Source organism: Ursus americanus, chromosome 18 (assembly GCF_024610735.1).
Source record: "Ursus americanus isolate L20-20 chromosome 18, mUrsAme1.1.p, whole genome shotgun sequence".
NCBI classification, from domain to species: domain Eukaryota; kingdom Metazoa; phylum Chordata; class Mammalia; order Carnivora; family Ursidae; genus Ursus; species Ursus americanus.
The window spans coordinates 34,968,581-34,987,328 of NC_142144.1; the positions used below are offsets into that span (position 1 = coordinate 34,968,581).

Sequence of the window (18,748 nt, forward strand, 5' to 3'; positions counted from 1 at the left end):
ATGTCCGCAGACTATCCAAACACTCTCACAGAGATCCCGCAAAACCCTTTAAAAGAAGTGAGCCCTCTAGGCTCGTCCCGTCTGGGTTCAGTGCGGCCTCCTCTGGAGACCAGTGCTGTTGCCACGGAGATTCCTGGGCGTTCCGGTTGCCCTGGTAACGGATCCCTCCTCTCCCGGCCCGGGTTCCAGAGGTCTCAGTCAAGCTCCTCCCTCATCGGCCCCGGAACCCCTCGTCCCTCCCCCTCCCTCCCTCCCCCAGATCTGGCCAGAGTTCCTTTGCGTCCAATTTCCCTCCCCAAGTGGTAAACTTGAAGGCAAGGCCTCTTATTACATAGCAACTGCAAGGCGGGTCTCATCCAAGAGCCTCCCATCCTCGCTAACAATTCCTCTTCTCAGCTTCAGAGGAGATCGTGACCTAAGGAAGGACTTGTAACAGCCAAGCCAAAGCCCAGAGGTATGTGGTTTCTCCAAAGGCTCCTCCTCCAAACACTCATCCCATTACCCTCCTAACACCTTCTGCCCCTTCCCACCTCAGTCCAACCCCTTCCTATTCTCTACTTTTCATCCTTACACTCCACTTTTCTCCGCCCAGTTCCCTCTTCCCCTTCTTTTTCTCCTTCTTCTCCCATCGTCTGGTTCTCCACCTTCGAGTACCATTTTCCTCTTGCTGAATGTCTGGTCAGATTCCTATCATCCTACCTCTCTCCCTACTTCTTGTCCCAAACTTCCCCTTTGGAAAGACGCTAATGAATGTTAAGTGATGTGTTTAGATCTCTGGAGCATGGGGTAAAGTGGGGAGCACAGAAGGTTAAGGCTGGAATTCTTAGGCACTGTCGCAAATAATGACAAGCCTTGAATGTTAGGGCCAAGAAATTTAGACTTAATCCTAAGGCTGAGACAATTGAGTGTTTTTAAGCAAAGACATGCCGTTGTTAGGTTTACATTTTTAGAAAGATCTCCATTGAGTCATTAAGGAGGACTGACTTCTTCTGGACATCCATCCAAGACAAATTTGTCACCCCACTCCACAGCATCCTGACCTTACCCCAGTACAATACCAACTCATCTGTATGGTCATTTTGGTTAACCTGGTCTCCTTCCCAGATTCTTTCAACTGAGTCTAGTGCTTAGCACAGTGCCTGGGTGAAAGTGTAAGATTGGGTTGTTTATAAAAGTATAAATTACATAAATCAATGAAAGAATGGCTAAGTGGATTAACATGCTGGAGGAGGCAGAGGGGTGAAGTTATACATAATCCAGGTAGAAAATGATGAAAACTTGAACGAAATTAGAGGGAAAAGAAAGAGAATGGATTTTGGGATTATTTAGAAGATAGGAAATATAGTCCTTGGTGCCTATTTGAAGATGAGGTTTGAGGGGAAAGGGTAAGACCAAAATAATTTCCAGAGTTTAACTTCCATGCCCTGTGGGACATCCATTTAGCAATGCCCAGCAAGCAGTTGGGTATGAATGTTAAGTACAGGAATCTAAAGAGGTCTGAGCTGGAAATATGGACTTAGGAATCATCTGCATACCAGCTGGAAGCAACTGAAGCCTTGAACATGAGTGACATCATCAAGGGAGCGGGTATGTAGTCCCTAGACAAAACCAGACTGTGGTGAGGGCCCTGCCTAATACATCGTGGCATTGTCCTGCACTCTTAGGAGCAAACCCCCACTTTGGCTTGGTATCCCAGTCCCTAGAACTCCACTGCCTGACCTCTATGGTCCTAAGGCCCAGGACCCTGCTCTTGAACTAGCCAAGTTGCTATGTTCAGGCTCCCTCCTGGGTCACAGTCCTCTGCTACCATCTACTGATGGGATTCTGACTGCTTCAGTCTTTCTATCTTTAAGTTCCAGCTCTCTAACAATCTGTAGCCGCGTGTCACATGGGGTCTCGGCACACAGGTGAACCTCCTGGTACCATACCCCGATCCAAAGTTCATCTTGCTTTCCCCTTGTATCTCAGGTGCACTGAAAACCTTATCCTAATTCCATAACCCCAGTCCCAACCTAATGAAGCCTATACCCTATTCTACCACTAGATGGAAGCAGACAAGGTCACAGAAGAGCCTCATACCACCATGGATACGGAGGAGCACCCCTCTTCAAAGGACCCCTCTGCCGAGGACTCACAGGAGCCCCCTATCCCTGAAACACCCTTTAAGCCCTCCATTTCTGAGACCCCTTTAGAGCCCCTTACCTCTGAAACCCTTTTGGAGCCTTCCATCTCTGAGACTCCCTTAGAGGCCCACACCTCTGAATCTCATATGGTGCTACCTGCTTCCGAGGCCCCTTTAGAGACCCACGCCTCTGAAACCTCTTTGGAACCTTCTATGTCTGAGACCCCTTTAGAGGCTCGCACCTCTGAAACCCCTTTGCAACCTTCCATCTCTGAGACCCTTTTAGAGACCCACATCTCTGAATCTCATATGGTGCTACCTGCTCCCGAGGCCCCTTTAGAGACCCACACCTCTGAAACCTCTTTGAAATCTTCCATGTCTGACACCCCTTTAGAGGCTCACACCTCTGAAACCCCTTTGGAACCTTCCATCTCTGAGACCCCTTTAGAGGCCCACACCTCTGAAACCCCTTTGGAACCTTCCATCTCTGAGACCCCTTTAGAGACCCACACCTCTGAATCTCATATTGTTCCATCCACTTCCCAGGCTCCTTTAGAGACCTACACCTCTGAAAACCTTTTGGAGCCCTCCATCTCTGGGACCCCTGTAGGATACTCTGAGATCCCTTTGGAAACCCCTATCCCTGAAACCCTGTTGGAGACTGACATCTTTAAGGTCCCAGAGAAACACCTTTCTTTTCATACCTCATCACAAGACCATGTCACTGTATCTTCCTCTGATATTCCAAAGGAAGACCTCTCTAAGTATTCTCCCACCGAGGTCTCGTGGACAAGGAGGTCCATCCAGATCTCTGAGTCTGAGATCCTTCAAAAGCACTCCCTTTCAAGCCCTTCAGCCCCAGTTCACCTGGACACATCTGCAAAGGAAACAGAAGAGGAAGGAGAGGACAAGGAGCGGGTGGATGCCACTGACAGCACCGCACACACAGCTCAGCCTGGACAACAGCTGGGCAAGAAGAAGGGGAAGAAAGGAGTTAGCCGTAATTGTGCCTGCACTTTTCCCCATTCTCATCACTGTCTTATACCTGCCCCAGGAGGAGGGGATTGGGTTACTTTTTAACCTGGCCCCTTCTGTTAGTTTTAGGGCCTCCTCACTTCCCAGTGGTTACTCAGCTTCTCCCTTCCCAGATTACAGAGTCCACCCAGTGGTCCCCACTAAGCAAGCAGAGCTGGTGGAAGTGGCCAAGGCAATGCCCAGAGAGAAGTTTGGTGCTCCGGCGAATTATCTTTTCCAATGGGAGAAGAATGCAGCCCTGAATGCCATCCAGACAGGTGAGCCCAGAAAGCCCTTCAGAAGCCTGTGACAGGCCCATGGCCATCGTCCAATCCAAATGGATCAGGGAACCTGCCCTGATCAATGGATCACTGTCCCTTGTGGAAATGGCAATGCTAACTGCCTGTAATCTAGGAGGGGAGAAGACAGGTGGGCCAAAGTGGATGGCATGGGTACAGAAAAAAAGTGGGGATATTCATATAAAGCCCAGGTAGGGATAGGCAGCTAAACTAAAATGGTTAAAAGAAAAAAAGAAGAAAAAGGGCTATAGGCCAGCCCCACATCTAGGTCTCTGAGAGCCTGCACCAAACCGACCTTAAGGCAGAGATGGCCCAGGACCCTAGACAGTCCAGGAGACTTGTGGCTCTGACATAGCAAAAGACCTTGGTCCCCTTGGTGGAATTCCATTAAAAGGTTGTCACCCTGCATGCCAGACCCATTATCATCTGGGTACCCAAAAGCTGTGAGTCTCTTCACCAAAGAGGAGAGTCATATCTTCAAGCCCTATTGATTCCAAATCTCAGTCCAGAATTAGTACTCTTGCCAGCCCCATTAGTGGCATGCTGTGCTTATCTAAGCCTGCATGTAAAGGGTGTGCAGATGTACTGCGTAAACACATGCCCTCCGGTGTGTGAGCGTGTGTACCTGTGTTGCGGAACTTCGTGTCTATAGCGAATACCTTCAGAAGGAAGACCATCCTGACCTGCTCTGCAGATTCTGGGGCTCCTAGACTGAACTCAATAGATATCAGTGCATTTATTTTTGTCTTTCATACTTCCTTTCCCCTTATGATAGGAAGAGAGTTATGTTGAAACTAGATGGGCCTAAGATATAAAGACAATTGGCAATCCTATGTCCTTCTCCCTCCTCCATGCAATTTACTTTCCTCATTCTCATGCTGGGACCCTTCCCCCTCCACCCCTGGCCAAGAAAGTCACGTTGATCTCATTTGTTTCTCAGTCTCAATTCAGGCATTGAAATGGCTTCGTTTGCTTATTTTAACATCTTCTGTCACTCAGTCCCTGATTCTCCATCTCAGAACCTCCTGCCTCCTCCCCACTCTTCAAGGCCGCTATACTTCTGCACATGGAACTTCTTCATTTTCCTGTTTAAATGGGCAGTTTTATATAGTAATTTAAGTGTTCAATCCTGAAAAAGGTATTTAGGGTTCCCTCCTAATATTGGGGATCTTGAGTTCCTAGAGAACTAGTATGTGTGCTGTGTAGAGAAGGATCAGGTGTAAGCTTTTCTTTTATTTATTCAGCATTTACTGAGCACCAACTATGTGCCAGGTATTGAGCTAGACGTGGAGGCAGTGGCTGGTGGGATGTCAAAAACAAAATCCCTCAAATAATTTATACTCTAATGAGAGACACCAATAAGTAAAAGGATAATTATAATTCATTCTAATAATTGCTATCATTGAGGTCAGCCCACAGTGCCACACAAGCAAAAAAAAAAGGGGGGGGCACCCAATCCTGGGGGCTCGGGGAATAAGACTTCTCAGCTGAAATATGTAAGATAAGTAAAAAGAGGTGGCCAGGTAAAAACTGGGATAGGGCGAGATATGACAGGGCAAGGCACCAGTAGGAAACTGCAAGAAATGTTGGACAGAGCTCAGCTCTGGAAGGGCAGAACTGTATAGGCATTTCTGTACAAAACTCAAGAGTTGGGATTCTAACCTAAGGGCAGCTGAGAGTCACTAAAATATTTTAAATGGGACAATAACATGAACAAATTTGTGTTTTTGAAAGACTGCTTTGGCAGTAGCGTAGACTGGAGAAAGACTGGACATAGGAAGACTACATTGGGCACTGGTAATAATCCAGGTAAGAAGTAGATGGGTGGAGGTGGAGAAAATAGAACGTTCAAGAAATGTTAAAAAGGTAAAACTGACCTTTGGATCTTTGGATGTATAGGATAAGAGAGAAGGACATGCCTGGAATGACCTCTAGGTTTTTGGTTTAGAGACTGATTGGATGATGGTGCCATTAATGAATGCCTAAAACAGAGTAGATGCATGACAGGTATGTGTTGGAAGAACAGAGGACAAAGGATGCTGGCCAGGTCTGAAAGGAATAATTGGCTATACCACATTTTAAGTGCTGGTGGAACATGCTGGTAAAAGAGTCTGGAGACAGCTGGCTATATGGGTCTGAAGCTCAGGAGGGAGGTCTGGACTGGAGACATCCTTCATGTAAAGATAGCTGTATGTTGTATGGAGATGTTCTAAGAAAAAGAGATGTTATCATGCAAATGTGATTATATGACCATGGAAACGACTGTGTTGTACCCTGTCTGGTATTTTCAGAGTAAGCATCTGTGCCATAGACACCTTTGCCACAAATAGTGCCCCACAAAATTAATTGACCATAAGGCAATTTGTCATAAATGATTAAAAAAATTACTAATTGATAGTTTGGGTTGACAGTTTGTTGGTTTCATCAACTGGTTGACAGTTTGGTTTCATTTCTCCATTGACACAGTACTCCCATTTTTATATTATATAAATCTTAGCCTTCATAGTTGTCTACACAGTGACACAGAGTTTTGAACCCACACAGCTTCCCATACAATTCTGGAATGTCTATCGATGGACATGTGACAATCGCCAAGAACGAACAGCAGTGTAGAAAGCTTTCACAACGCAATACAAAGCTCAGTTACAAATATGTATCTGAGTATTTGGAACTGATACCTCTCTTAATGAAGGAAGAAATTTTAGCAAAAAAAGAAAAAGTGTGATACCACACAAGGAGATGAATCAACAAGCAAAACAAAACAAAAACAAAAACCAAAAACGTATTAATACTATGAATGAAAGACTTTGAAGACAAGTGCTTAGGTACAATCCACAAAATAAAATCAGTTACTCGCACAGTATTGCCATGAATCTATTCTATACATTTTAAATTCATTTAAAATTTGGGGCGCCTGGGTAGCGTAGTCGTTAAGCGTCTGCCTTCGCCTCAGGGCGTGATCCCGACGTTCTGGGATCGAGCCCCACATCAGGCTCCTCCGCTAGGAGCCTGCTTCTTCCTCTCCCACTCCCCCTGCTTGTGTTCCCTCTCTCGCTGGCTGTCTCTATCAAATAAATAAATAAAATCTTAATAAATAAATAAATAAATAAATAAATAAATTCATTTAAAATTCAAATATTTTGCATTTTGCCATAAAGCCGTTTTAAATTTTGATATTCATTTTCCATTTTTCCTTACGTCTTTTTTTTTTTTTTTAAGATTTCATTTATTTATTTGACAGAGAGAGAGGGAACACAAGCAGGGGGAGTGGGAGAGGAAAAAGCAGGCTTCCAGCAGAGGAGCCTGATGTGGGGCTCGATCCCATAATGCCGGGATCACGCCCTGAGCCGAAGGCAGAAGCTTAACGACTGAGCCACCCAGGTGCCCCCCTTACGTCCTTTTTAATGAGTGTCCTTTTATTTTTCATAATTTTATCTTTTGTGGCAAAATTGCCTATGGCCAACTAATGCAGTGAAAGTGTTTGGAGTGAAAATGCTTGGGGCAAAGATTCTTAAGGCGAAACTCTGTAGAATCACCTTATACAGAATCAAAATGGCATCCCAGATGATGTCTCCTCCCCCTGCCGGTTCTTGTCCTCTTATAACAGGAAGAGTGTTTGGAATCAGAGCAGAGAAGAGGGTCCCACTCTGGACTACATGGCCTGATGTCAATTGTCCCACTTTAAGAGCACTGACACCTATAATGGAGTCCGAGGTATAGTTACTAGTCTCTGTTTAAACTTTCATCTTCATCTGAGAATTGGACACTGACTCCCGTATCAGTGCTTGGACTTGACTCTCCCAGGCCCTCAGGCGGGACCTTCATCTATGGACACTGACCCTCATTCACCTCCACACCTCATCTGCTCAGCCTGTCCTGCTGCTCTGGACAGAGTTCAGAATTCCTCTAGTGGAATCCTGGCCCCCACTCACCTCCATTGTGACTCTGCCTATACCCTGCCCCTTTGACCAAGACTCACTGGTGTAATGGGGCACTGGCACTACAGGCTGTCAGTATCAAGACAGAAGTAGCAAAGCCAAAAGCCACATCTGGACAGGCTTTAGACCCTGAAAGACCATGGGTAAGGCAAGAAAACCTAGACTGACAATTAGGCACAGAATTGTGAATGGTGGCCCTGGCCAGAGTCAAAGGCCAGAGGACACTAACTCCAGGGCTATGCCTGGAGTACTGGGTCTCTCTTCCCTCCTGAGGAATTGCCTCCTTCATTTAGTCAGTCAAGGAGTCTGTGCTCTCTGGGCACCTATTTGGGGCCAGGCCCTAAGCGAGGACTAGAGATAGAGGTGAAAAGACAGACCCTTCCTTGGAGGAACTTAAAGTTTAAGAAGAACACAAGTGAAAAGTCCATTCTGATGCATTGTACTGTGATAGGAGTAGCACAAGGAGTCAAAGAAAGAGAAGGGGCCCCTAGACAGACAGAAGTTCATGGACAACTTTTTGGTGGAGGTGACACTTCATTGTAGCCTTTAAACGGGAATGGGTCCTATGGCTGAAGGTCCCACTCCATGAGGACCCATCCGGGATTCTTGCCTAGAAGTTGGAGTACTCTCAGGTCTCCTGAAGGGTGAGAAAATCTGAGTGGGATGTGCTCTCTGGTTCTCCTCCCACATTTACATGGCTCCATCCTTGCCTTGTAGTAAGGCTGACCATGAAGCCAGTTTCAGATCCCACTGATGAGATCCCAGGTTCTCAAGGGTTGTGGCATCTCACTGGTGCCTGGTCTCAGGGATACTTCTTAGCCTCACAAGCCTCACAAGCTTCGATTTCTTGATCTTCACCACTCATGACTTCTGGCCTACCTCTTTCTCCTGATTCTTACGGAACCATGGGCAGTCCTTCTCAAGTTCATAGATAGCATTAGTTTAGTAACACCAGGAACACAGAAAGGAAATAGGAAGGTGCAAACCTTGAAAAGTGATGAAAGCCCTCCTCCTGGTCTCACCAACCTCCTCCTCTTCCGCCTCTGGTCCCTTCAACAACCTTGCTTCTTAGGCACCAGTCCTCGCCATCTCTTCTACACCTGGCCAATCACCTTCCCTTCCCTCACCTTAGACACTTCAAGAAAACAAAACAAAGTTGGGCTCTAATGTGGGAAGGGGAGGAAATGGGAATCTTCACAGTCACAGAGAACTTGGCAAGATTCGTGTTCATCTTCAAAAAATTTTTCATTTATAATCTTGAAGACTGTCTTCAGTCATTTCTGACAGGCTAACAGAGACAGAGTGGATCCTGGGGTGGGAAAGGAACTGAAACTTGTAGAACACTGAGAAAACCTGGCGGGAGTTGGGGGGGGAGTCTAAAGGGGTGGGGATGAGAACTCATGGGTGGAGGTGAATACTCCTAGGGGGAGAGGTGAGAACGCCTTGGGCAAGAGCCTTAGGCTATTTTTCCTTCTCACTTTTCCTTGTTAATCCCTCCACACTCAGGTCTCTACATTGGCTGGCGCTGCCCGCATTATCTATGGGACTGTTTCCGGATTGGAGATGAGTCTAAATGCTTTTGTGGACACTTGTTGAAAGAGCACCAGATCATCTCAGGTAGGGAGAACTGACCAGCCCCTGTGAGGGGGTAGGAATAATTATACTCTGGCCATATGAGAGAAAGTGTGGGTGCTGGTATGGGGGAGGGGGTTGACACAGGAAGGCCAGGCCCTGTTAGGTGCCAGTCTAATCCTACCATCCGTCCCCATTCCCATAGACATATCCGTGCCCTGCAATGTGGGCCAGTGCCGCTGCCTCATGTTCTGCTTTATCCCATCACGCCCAGAGGAGGTGGGTGAGTTCTGGCTCAAAAGACGAGCTACCTTTGACCCCAAGGCCTGGAGGGCCCAATGTAGGTGCAAACACAGCCATGAAGACCATGCAGCTACTGGGTCCCATCCCTGCAGGGTGAAAGGTAATTTCTAGGGTGAGGGGAGTACAGGGGTGGGCATGGGTACAATGCAAATAGTTTGGAGATAAGGATAGGGGGATTGGTAGAAGAAAATCAGGTTTGTGGTTGGTATGGAAGAGATGAGAAAGTCGTCAGCCCATGGGGAAGCCCCAATTCCCTATACTTGTCTTGGCTTCCTCCTTGCCCTAGGCTGTTGCTGCAACTGCTTTGAGTCTAATTTCCTCTGTGCGGCCTGTGACCGGCGCTGGGAGGAACACGAGACTTTCTTTGAGACTGAGGAGACCCGGCGACGAGGAGGGAGGCCTCATGGTGAGGGGGCCGCCTAGAACGGAGGGGTGGGGGTGTCATAGTCAGAAGGCCGGGCAGGAAGGTATTCCCACCCTCAACCATCCCATCCAGGACTACCTCACCCTCTCACCCACTGCACCCCATACTTGCACTGGTTTCCACCCCAGGAGCAGACTATGTGCCTTTTGCAGAGATGCCTACCCTCCGAGAAGCCATCGTCAGCAACTCTGACTCTGAGGCTCTACAGAAGCAGGGGCCCTCTGGCTGTCCTGGCTCCCACCCCAGACCCCCTGGGCCTCCTGGCCCACAAAGCCTCTGGCCTGACCCTATGTCTGACGCCTATACCTGACCCTTTCACCTCTGCTTTTCCCTCCTCCAGGGACAGACACTGTCAACACCTGGCGCAGGCCTCTTTGAACCTGGCTCAAATCAGCAATAAAAGGGAAGCCACTGAAATCTGGCCTGGTTCTGTATGGGGCAGATAGATCCCAGCCCAGGGACAGACACCCTAGGACCTTAGAGTTGGCATCTAATGGGGGCAAAAAGAGAGCACCACACATGAGACAGGCTGGATCAAGTCACCTGCCTCCACCAAACCCACATTTCAAGATGCTAGCTCTGGCATCAGCAGGACAGAGTGGCTTCAAGGAAGCCAAGGAGGGAGGGGGTTTCTGGAAGATAGAGTGAACACTGATGTTAGATGCAGTTGGGGACGCCAGTAATAAAGACTGAAAAATGCCCATTGGATTTTATAATTAGGTCTTTGGGCACTTCAGATAATGTAGTTTCAGTGGTGCAGTAGAGGCAGAAACCAAACAGCAGTAAGTTTGAAAGAGTTTCTTTAGGACGCTTGGAGGAAAAGAGCAGGAGAGAAGTCAGACGATATCAAGACAGAGTTGTGGAGGAAAGGAAGCATTTTTTAGGAGGGAAAAGGGGGAGGAAACAGTAGAGAAAAAGATCTTGAAGGATGCAGAAGAGAGAGAGAGATGCTTGGTAAGACAAGATCCCAGAGATGGAGGGAGGGAATGAGGTCAGAGCAGAGGTGAAGGGATTTGCTCTGGACAGGAGAAACACCACCTCCTAAGACCAAGAGGAAGGAAGAAAGAAAATGATGGGACTTCACTGAGCTGCAGGAGGCAGGATCTTGTGGAAGTTCCCCTGTGAAGCAGGAGACAAGGTCAGCTGCTGCTTGTGAAGGAAAGGGGTAAGAGTCGGGAGTAGGAGACAGGAAGAGAGAGGAGAAGGTTTGGGAAGGCTAATGTGGGGAATCACAGAAAAACCTAATCGGTGGGTAGTTGAAGATTCAGGTACAACTGGAGGCAGGAACCTAAACAGGAAGAGAAACACAATAGTTAGACTGATGGTTGATGATGGGAGAGTGTCCGGGAGGAGAATGTCAGGAAAATAAAGCAAAAAGAAGGCTTGAGAATGTGGAGAGAGCTGACCATACAAAAGGAAAGAAAGTAAAGCCAGGAAGCAACTGACAAATTGCAAAAAAACAAAAATAAACAAACAAACAACAACAACAAAAAACAGTCAAAGGAACAGAAGTCTCTAATGAGGTCCAGTAGCCGATGTAGTGGTGGGGATCAGTACTGGAGACAGTGGTCAGAACCTACAGAGAGCTGCAGCTCTCAGATGAGGGCAGCTGCCAAGGATCACAAGAATGTGGAGTAAAGAACTGTGGACAAGGGGGACGCCTGGGTGGCACAGCGGTTAAGCGTCTGCCTTCGGCTCAGGGCGTGATCCCGGTGTTCTGGGATTGAGCCCCACATCAGGCTCCTCCGCTAGGAGCCTGCTTCTTCCTCTCCCACTCCCCCTACTGTGTTCCCTCTCTCGCTGGCTGTCTCTATCTGTGTTAAATAAATAAATAAAATCTTTAAAAAAAAAAAAAAGAACTGTGGGCAAGGGGCCAAAATCAGTGAATCATAGTTATTTTTATGAGGAGTAGGAAATTCTGGCACTAATGGGCTCTGTGATCCTAGGCAAGTCACTCTCTGGGCCTCAGTTTCTGACTCTATAAAAGAATAATCTCTGTACTACCTGCTCTCCCTGAAAACCCACAGAAAAAAAACAGTTTCAAAGTGCTTTGTCGTCGTCTACCATGGTTGGCTGGTTTCCTTCCTCTTCCTAGATCGCAGCTCCTCTTATCTCTTGAGCTTCTCCAGAGCAGTTCTGTGGGTTGCTGCGGTCTCAGAGGCACCACAAAGAACTACATGTATCCTCTAGGGCACAGAAAAGGCCAGTCTACATTTCCCCACATTTGGGGAAGCTGTCTATACTTCCAAAGGAAGGGATGCAATCTGGACTGTTAGAACTCCTAGGGGAAATCACAGGGTCACATATCTCCCCTGTCGAGGAAAAAAGGACTTTCTAACAATAATATGGGTATAGCAAAGCTTGTTACTATCTTTGGAAGTAAAGAGCTGTTCTTGACGGTGATATGCAATTAGAGCCCTAATGACCATTCACTAAAACTAATTCAATAGTCAATAAAGGAATGGTTACTGTGATAAACTCATTCAAATAAATAATATATAGAGGGTGCCTGGGTGGCTTAGTCAGTTGGGCGTCTACCTTGGGCTCAGGTCACCATCTCCAGGTCCTGGGATAGAGCCCCGCATGGCATCGGGCTTCCTGCTCAGCAGGGAGTCTGCTTCTCCCGCGCTCGCTCTCTCTCCTTCTGCCCCACCCACCGCTCATTCTCTCTCAAATAAATAAATCTTAAATACATACATACATAAAATGCAAACATTACAAAGTATATTTACATAGACTATGTAATAATATGGAAAATCGTAAGGGGCAGAATATGTATGCAATACATATGTATTACATATTATGAAAGCAAATGAAACACCAAATGTTATTCATTCCACAATCATTGAGCACCTATATATGTCAAGGACATGTGCTTAAAAAAAAAAAGATCCTAAAGAGACGGTGGTGGCTTTCATCCTAAGTGTTAAACGTCATACTAAAACTTAACTGTGTGACTATATTAGCATTTTGTGACCCCTGTTCCTTCTGTCAAAAATATATATTCCGGCAAAATGAAATATACTTCTGACCTAGCCATGATGCATTTGTCCTTCAAACCTGACTAACTGAAAATGCCAGGCGCACGGCTAACTGTATCACACACCACTTCTGATTAGGAAAGAACACTGGATACCTATTACTTTGCTTATTAGTCGTGTGGCAAAGACAAGACACTCCCGCCGCACCCTCGTTAAAAAAGAAAAAAAAAAAAAAAGGAAAAAAATACCCTGGAAACAAATCGCAGAATTTTCAATCTTGGAGTATGTACACAAGAACATAAACTAAGGAGGAACTGCCCTTAGATGAGTAAGTTAAAAATCTCTGAAATGCTCAAGGGGTTGAAATGCCCTTGTGGGGAAGAAGCTGGGTATATCTATTCCACCAGTTAAAGAAAGGACGTCCCAGTTCACCCTCAGCTCCACCCGCCTGGCGCCCCCCGCCCCCCATCTGTGGCCGCGGCCTCCAGGGGTTGCGGTGGTTCCCGGAGCCGGCCAGCGCCGAGCGCCCTAGAACCCGCCCCCCTCCTGGCCAATGCCGGGAGAGGGCTACGACCTTAGGGGCTCGGTGCCACACCAGTGTGGTGCCGCAGAGCCAATTAGAGGAAATTCCCACCTCTGGGTGTCCTAATCCTTCCAATGGAGTGAAACTCTTGGCGAAACTACTTGGGGGCCCAGTGGCCCAATGGCGAAGGAACCTTCGCTCTGACCAGAAGTCGAAGCCAATGGAGTGGAACACTCGCCCTCCAGCTGGCAGAAGAAGCCAATGGGATGAAAAGATTCCACCTCAGGGGTGGTGGCGGAGCCAGTGGAGTGAATGGCGCCACCCTCTGGGCTAAAGGGCAGCAAGCGGGGCCAGGAGCGCGCCCAATGGGATGGTAGGGCTCGCTCGCGGCCGCCGGCGGAGCCAATGGCTGCCGCCCGCCGGCTCCGTGGCAGCCCCACGTCGGGCGGGCGGCGGGGCCGGAGTACTGGCCTGGGCAGAGGTTCGGCGGCTGAGGGCAAGATGGCGGCAGCCTTGGTGCTGGCTGCCGGGCTGCGCGTGGCGCGCAGGGCGGTGGTGGTGGCCGGGCCGCGGGGGGCACAGGTGAGAAGCGGCCGTGGGCACACGGAGGGCTCCCGCGGGCTCTGCCGACCTACCGGGCCGGGGGTCGGCGTTCCTCCCCCAGGCGCGCGCGGCCCTGCGGCCTCGCGGGGGCGGAGCCCCAAAGCCGGGCAGGGAATGCCGCCCCTCCCGAGGTGCAAGCTCCGGGGCTGTGCGGTGAGGGCGGGCTGGTGGGCGCCGAGGTCGCGACAGGGTCAGTGCATTGGCTGCTGCCTTCTAAGCCTACCTGAAGCCCAGCTGACCGAACGCCTCCTCCGGGCAGCCTCCTCAGCGCCCCCTGCAGGAAGTGAGGTCTGTCTTCTCGGAGACAGTCAGTTGCCCCTGTCAGGCACCTGGCCTTCTGAGCACGTGTTAACCGCTCATCTTCCCCACTTGCCAGAGGGGTCAGGTTCGTCCCAACTCTTTCTCCCACAGTGTGACAGCACTGACTTCTCTGAGCCCCTGGGAAAATGGGGCTTCCCTACCCACAATCCCCTGGGGCTGGGGAGCTGAGTTCACTTAATTCTTCCCTTCACAGATTTAAGGGGCTGGAGTTAAAATTCACAGTAAGAGGTCAGATGTGACACCTAGACGTGCTTGTGTCAAACAAGGCAATTGTATGAAAACCTGAATAAAATGGGTAACATAGCTTAAAGATCGGGCAACAATGGAAATAAGTGGAAACTTAGTAACAAGATAGGGATAAATGGAAAGAGCTCCAAATGTCTCAAAGGTGATACAAAGCACTCCCTTTATTTTATATTTGAAGCCAAGAGAAGGGATTTATCTAAGGTAATTCGGTGGTAAAAGAGGAACTGGGACTTAAGTTTCCAGTTCTCATCCTATGTCCTTTCCTCTGAACAGTAACTAAATTTACTAGACACATTACAAACAGGAATCAATTGCACTGCTGAATCCTGCATTGTAATACAGCCTTGATCTAACCAAGCTCAGCACTATCTGACTGTACTCTCTGCTGCTGATGCTCTGAAATCGAGGAGCTTTTCTTTTGGATGGGAACCACTAATAGGTTCTTAGAAGGATGAAGTTAATGACTAACGGAGCCCAGCTTCTGCCAGCCCCGACTCACTGTATGGGAGAGGTATTGTCGGCTCCCTGCCTTGAGTATGCCTGACCCACCTTCAGGTCCGAGGAGCTACAGGTGTGACTGACGGAAATGAAGTGGCCAAGGCCCAGCAGACAGCTCCTAGGGGAGCAGCCCCAACTATCTTCTCCCGGATCCTGGATCGAAGCCTCCCAGCTGACATTCTATATGAGGACCAGCAGGTGGGGTTCCCTTAGAACTCGTCCCCTTAGGAACTTCTGAGATACCATCAGCCTGTTGAAGTAACATGGTGGCCTCTGGCCTGTCAATACTCCTAGTGTCTCGTATTCCGTGATGTGGCCCCTCAAGCTCCTGTGCACTTCCTGGTCATTCCTAAGAAGCCCATTCCTCGGATTAGCCAGGCTGAAGAAGAGGACCAACAGGTGGGAAGAGCAGGGCGAGGGTTCAGCTTCGGTGGGGAAGCCCTGGATGCGGCTAGAGGTTTTGCTCCCTGTGAATGAAGCCACCTGTCTCCCTCCCCTTTCCCTGTAGCTTCTAGGACACCTTCTCCTTGTGGCCAAAAGGACAGCAAAGGCTGAGGGCCTGGGAGATGGATACCGACTTGGTGAGTGACTTTTGGCCCTTGAGCCCCTCATTGATAAATTCTCAAACCTACGCCTCAGTATGATCTTTAATCTTTGACCTTTTCCATGATCCTGACCTCCTAACCCCAAGCTCTATTTCAGTGATCAATGATGGGAAGCTGGGCGCACAGTCTGTGTATCATCTGCACATTCATGTGCTTGGGGGCCGACAGCTCCAGTGGCCTCCAGGTTGAACCCACCAATTGACCAAGAACTCCAGACCCGGCTGCTTGGAGGGTGGGGGGAAAGAGACCCTATGATGCTAATAAACTTGCTCTCCCTCAATTTTGGATCACTGTCTTAAATATATGAAGATACCATAAATAGGAAAGAAAACTGATTAAACATAGTGATCTCTCTTGACTATGGTCTGAGCGACAGACATTAAGGAGGCCCATCCTGTAGTTAAAGAAGCATTTGCTTATAGATCTGTGAGTCCTCATGACTAATGGTCCACCTGAATCAAGCTTCTGGAAAAGTAGCAGTAGCAATAAGTCTGTGTGAGTAGGAAGAGACTGAAACCCAGGAGTGAGACTGGCTCAGTCCTGGCTCTCATTCAGATGCCAAGCCAAGTTCTAAGGGGATCTGAGAGGAGGATAGTCAGTGTGAAGGCCTTTTACTGAAGGAGAAGTAATCACACCAAAAAACGCTGCTACCCTTTGACTGATCCCCATGTCTCACCATTTTGCTTTTGAGTTGTTTGATGTATTTTCAACCTTAAACATTTTTAAAAGACTCCCTCCCTTTGAGAATGAACTGAGGGGAAGTTACTGTTGCCCCTACACAAGCACACCAAGTATGCTTTAGTCTGATACCCCAGTTCTGTGCCTGTATCCAACACAAAGAACCACCTTAGAAAGCCTCAAAAGAATCATGCTTAAGTGTAGAAGGCAGGGCCCTACGCCAGCGGAACCTTTAAACCTGGGCTGAGGCGGAACGGAGTCTGAAAGGAAAGCAAACTTCCCAGACCGCGGCAGGTTGAAGACTTCCGCCCCGCAGAGAATTTGCCTCCACCCCCACCCAACACTTCCGCCCCACTCTGGTTCTGCGCAGTCTCCTGCAATTATTTGCCGTCTCTATGGCAACCCGGTAGCGGGTGCCTGAAGATGGAGACCCCTGAGTCTACCAAGGGATCGCGGTCTCGGTGAGAGCCGTAGCTTTGGCTGCAGGTGTAAGGGGACGAGAAAGGTTAGCGGTCTTACAGGGCTGCGCTTTTGACAACTTTGACGCATTCGCTTTCTTTTAGATCTTTGGACATACAGCCTGACGCTGGAGGGCCCAGGTCTACTTCAGAACAGTTTCCTTCGGGTGGCCGTCCTAGGTCGGCCCTGGCAGCTGCAACTACTGCAGCTGCTGCGGCCCCCACCGCCAAAACCGATGCATTATCTACGAAGACCCTAGCGCGCTACTCTGAGCCGAGCGTTCTCATGGACCGCTCCTCTGACAGCCTTCCTGGGGAGCCCTGCCCTGGAGCCAGCTTTACCCACAAGACAGGCCATAGGACACTTGACTTTGAGCCCGTCCATGTTTCCCGTTTCACTCAGGATCCCTGTACTACAAATGACCTTAGCTCTAGTCCTGGCCCTGTTCCTGGCTCCGGTTCTGGCCCTGGCCATGGCTCTGGCCCTGGCTGTGACTCTGGTCAAGGCACTGGTCCTGCCACTGACTCTGGACCTAGTCCAGACGGTGGCCATGACCCTGAGCTCAGCCCCTACAATCTCCCAAGCTTCAGAAACCTTGGGACAGAGCTAGTCCCAAATTATGCCTCCTGGAATCACTACTGCCACCGGGAACCTCAGAAACAACCCTGGAAATTTTTGCAAGTCTCAGAACCTAGTGCCCGAGGGCAATGGAAGACCCCCCAGGCTGAAGGAAAGTGTAGGGATCTCAATGAAACACTGCCACGTGGCCACTGCCTTCTCTACAACTGGGAGGAGGAGGTATTAAGGTTTTGACTTCCCTTTTCCTAAAGACTGCCCCCAATTTCCTGGGGGAGGCAATAGTTTATGATGAGGGTGGGTACCATAAAGGATATCATGGTCACTCAACTTGGGGCCCACAGAGAGCCACCAACCACCTGGATCAAGTCCCAAGCATGCAGGATGGCTCTGAGAGTTTCTTCTTCCGACATGGACACCAGGGACTGCTGACGCTGCAGCTACAGTCACCCATGTCCTTCAGCACCACCCAGAAAGACTCATACCAGCCCTCACGAAACTACTATCAGCCAATTCGAGGTGGGAAGCATGAGAGAATGGGCCAGCATGAGCCCATTAGAGAAAAGAGAGAGGAAGGAATTTCTAGTAAGACTATGGATTGTCCAATGGGTATAAGGGTAAAACCCCATGATTTTCCTTCCTTTTCTCACATTTGTTTGTTCTGGGCCTGCTTCTTAACCAGACTCCCCCACTCTCTCCATTCCCTGCCCTCCCACAGGAAAGCGTGAAGCCATGCTGGAGATGTTCCTGCACCATCAGATCTGGTGAGAGACTGGAGGAAGGGTAGAGGGGAGGGGGAAGACAAAAATCTGGGAAGAATGGCTCTGACACCCCCCAGGACTGTATAGTAAAGAGGTGCAGGCAGAGCAGGAACCCACAAGGAAGCACTCTGAGGTCGAGTCTGTGACACACCATGACTACCGAAAGGAGCTGGTACACGCTGGGCCTCCTGCCCCAACCAAGGTGAGAGGTTATCCCCTCCCACTTGTACAGCTGGGCTCTAATGGGCTGTGGGAAAGTAGCAGAGGTTAAGGGAGGGAGGTTCAAACCAAGAGTTTTTCAGGTTTTCTCCCTTACAGCCTCACGACTACCGTCAGGAGCAGCCTGAAACCTTCTGGATACAGAGGGCACCACAGCTACCGGTGTGTGAGGGTGTTGGGAGTGGGGGAGGAGGAGGAGGAGGGGAGGAGGCTGTTCTGTACCGGCTTGGCACAGAGCAGGATCTGTCCTCATCCTGGCCCTCCTCCAGGGTGTCAGTAACATCAAGACACTGGACACGCCATTCCGGAAGAACTGCAGTTTCTCAACCCCAGTGCCTTTGTCTCTGGGGCAGCCTTTGCCCTATGAACCTGAGGATTATTCCCACCAACTGGGAGAAATATCTTCCCTTGCCTGTCAGGGAGAACAGGGTGGTGAAATGCATAGAACTATTATCTAAGGGTTGAGGAGGGAAGAGGGATGTGGGATACGGAATCTATTTCCGTTTGTACTGGAGAGGTGGGAAGGAAGTAAATTCTGTCTGTACTTGGCGAAGGGGCTTTCCATAAAGGGTTCTCTCTCACCCTGAGACTGCTAATTCAGTGATT

At 49.0% G+C, this 18,748-nt stretch overlaps 3 protein-coding genes across 7 annotated transcripts; all 3 read left to right on the forward strand.

Annotated features, from left to right (window-relative positions):
* The first annotated feature begins 123 nt into the window (after positions 1–123).
* On the forward strand, positions 124–12,133 carry FAM221B (family with sequence similarity 221 member B). 4 transcript variants are annotated; one of them, XM_087869565.1, is made up of 9 exons: positions 124–154; positions 397–454; positions 1,521–1,587; positions 2,045–3,122; positions 3,271–3,414; positions 8,880–8,990; positions 9,151–9,224; positions 9,535–9,654; positions 9,801–12,133. In XM_087869565.1, exons 4-9 carry the CDS (start codon positions 2,045–2,047, stop codon positions 10,116–10,118), a joined length of 1,845 nt encoding a protein of 614 aa, XP_087725691.1. In that variant the 5' UTR covers positions 124–154; positions 397–454; positions 1,521–1,587; the 3' UTR covers positions 10,119–12,133. The 4 variants fall into 4 exon arrangements, with proteins under 4 accessions (XP_087725691.1, XP_045636188.2, XP_045636190.2 ...); XM_045780232.2 differs by lacking the exons at positions 124–154; positions 1,521–1,587 and having other exon boundaries at positions 322–454; positions 9,151–9,348; positions 9,801–10,089; XM_045780234.2 differs by lacking the exons at positions 124–154; positions 1,521–1,587 and having other exon boundaries at positions 322–454; positions 10,013–10,089.
* Positions 12,134–13,603: 1,470 nt separating this feature from the next.
* On the forward strand, positions 13,604–15,729 carry HINT2 (histidine triad nucleotide binding protein 2). 2 transcript variants are annotated; one of them, XM_087869566.1, is made up of 5 exons: positions 13,604–13,758; positions 14,902–15,042; positions 15,139–15,243; positions 15,353–15,425; positions 15,536–15,729. In XM_087869566.1, exons 1-5 carry the CDS (start codon positions 13,678–13,680, stop codon positions 15,547–15,549), a joined length of 414 nt encoding a protein of 137 aa, XP_087725692.1. In that variant the 5' UTR covers positions 13,604–13,677; the 3' UTR covers positions 15,550–15,729. The 2 variants fall into 2 exon arrangements, with proteins under 2 accessions (XP_087725692.1, XP_045636192.1); XM_045780236.2 differs by having other exon boundaries at positions 15,547–15,729.
* A 103-nt stretch (positions 15,730–15,832) lies between these two features.
* Positions 15,833–18,729, forward strand: SPAG8 (sperm associated antigen 8). The gene is made up of 7 exons (XM_045780235.2): positions 15,833–16,588; positions 16,691–17,384; positions 17,507–17,681; positions 17,881–17,926; positions 18,011–18,125; positions 18,242–18,304; positions 18,412–18,729. The coding sequence occupies exons 1-7, from the start codon at positions 16,551–16,553 to the stop codon at positions 18,598–18,600; spliced, it is 1,320 nt and encodes a 439-aa protein (XP_045636191.1). The 5' UTR covers positions 15,833–16,550; the 3' UTR covers positions 18,601–18,729.
* The last annotated feature ends 19 nt before the right edge of the window (positions 18,730–18,748 follow it).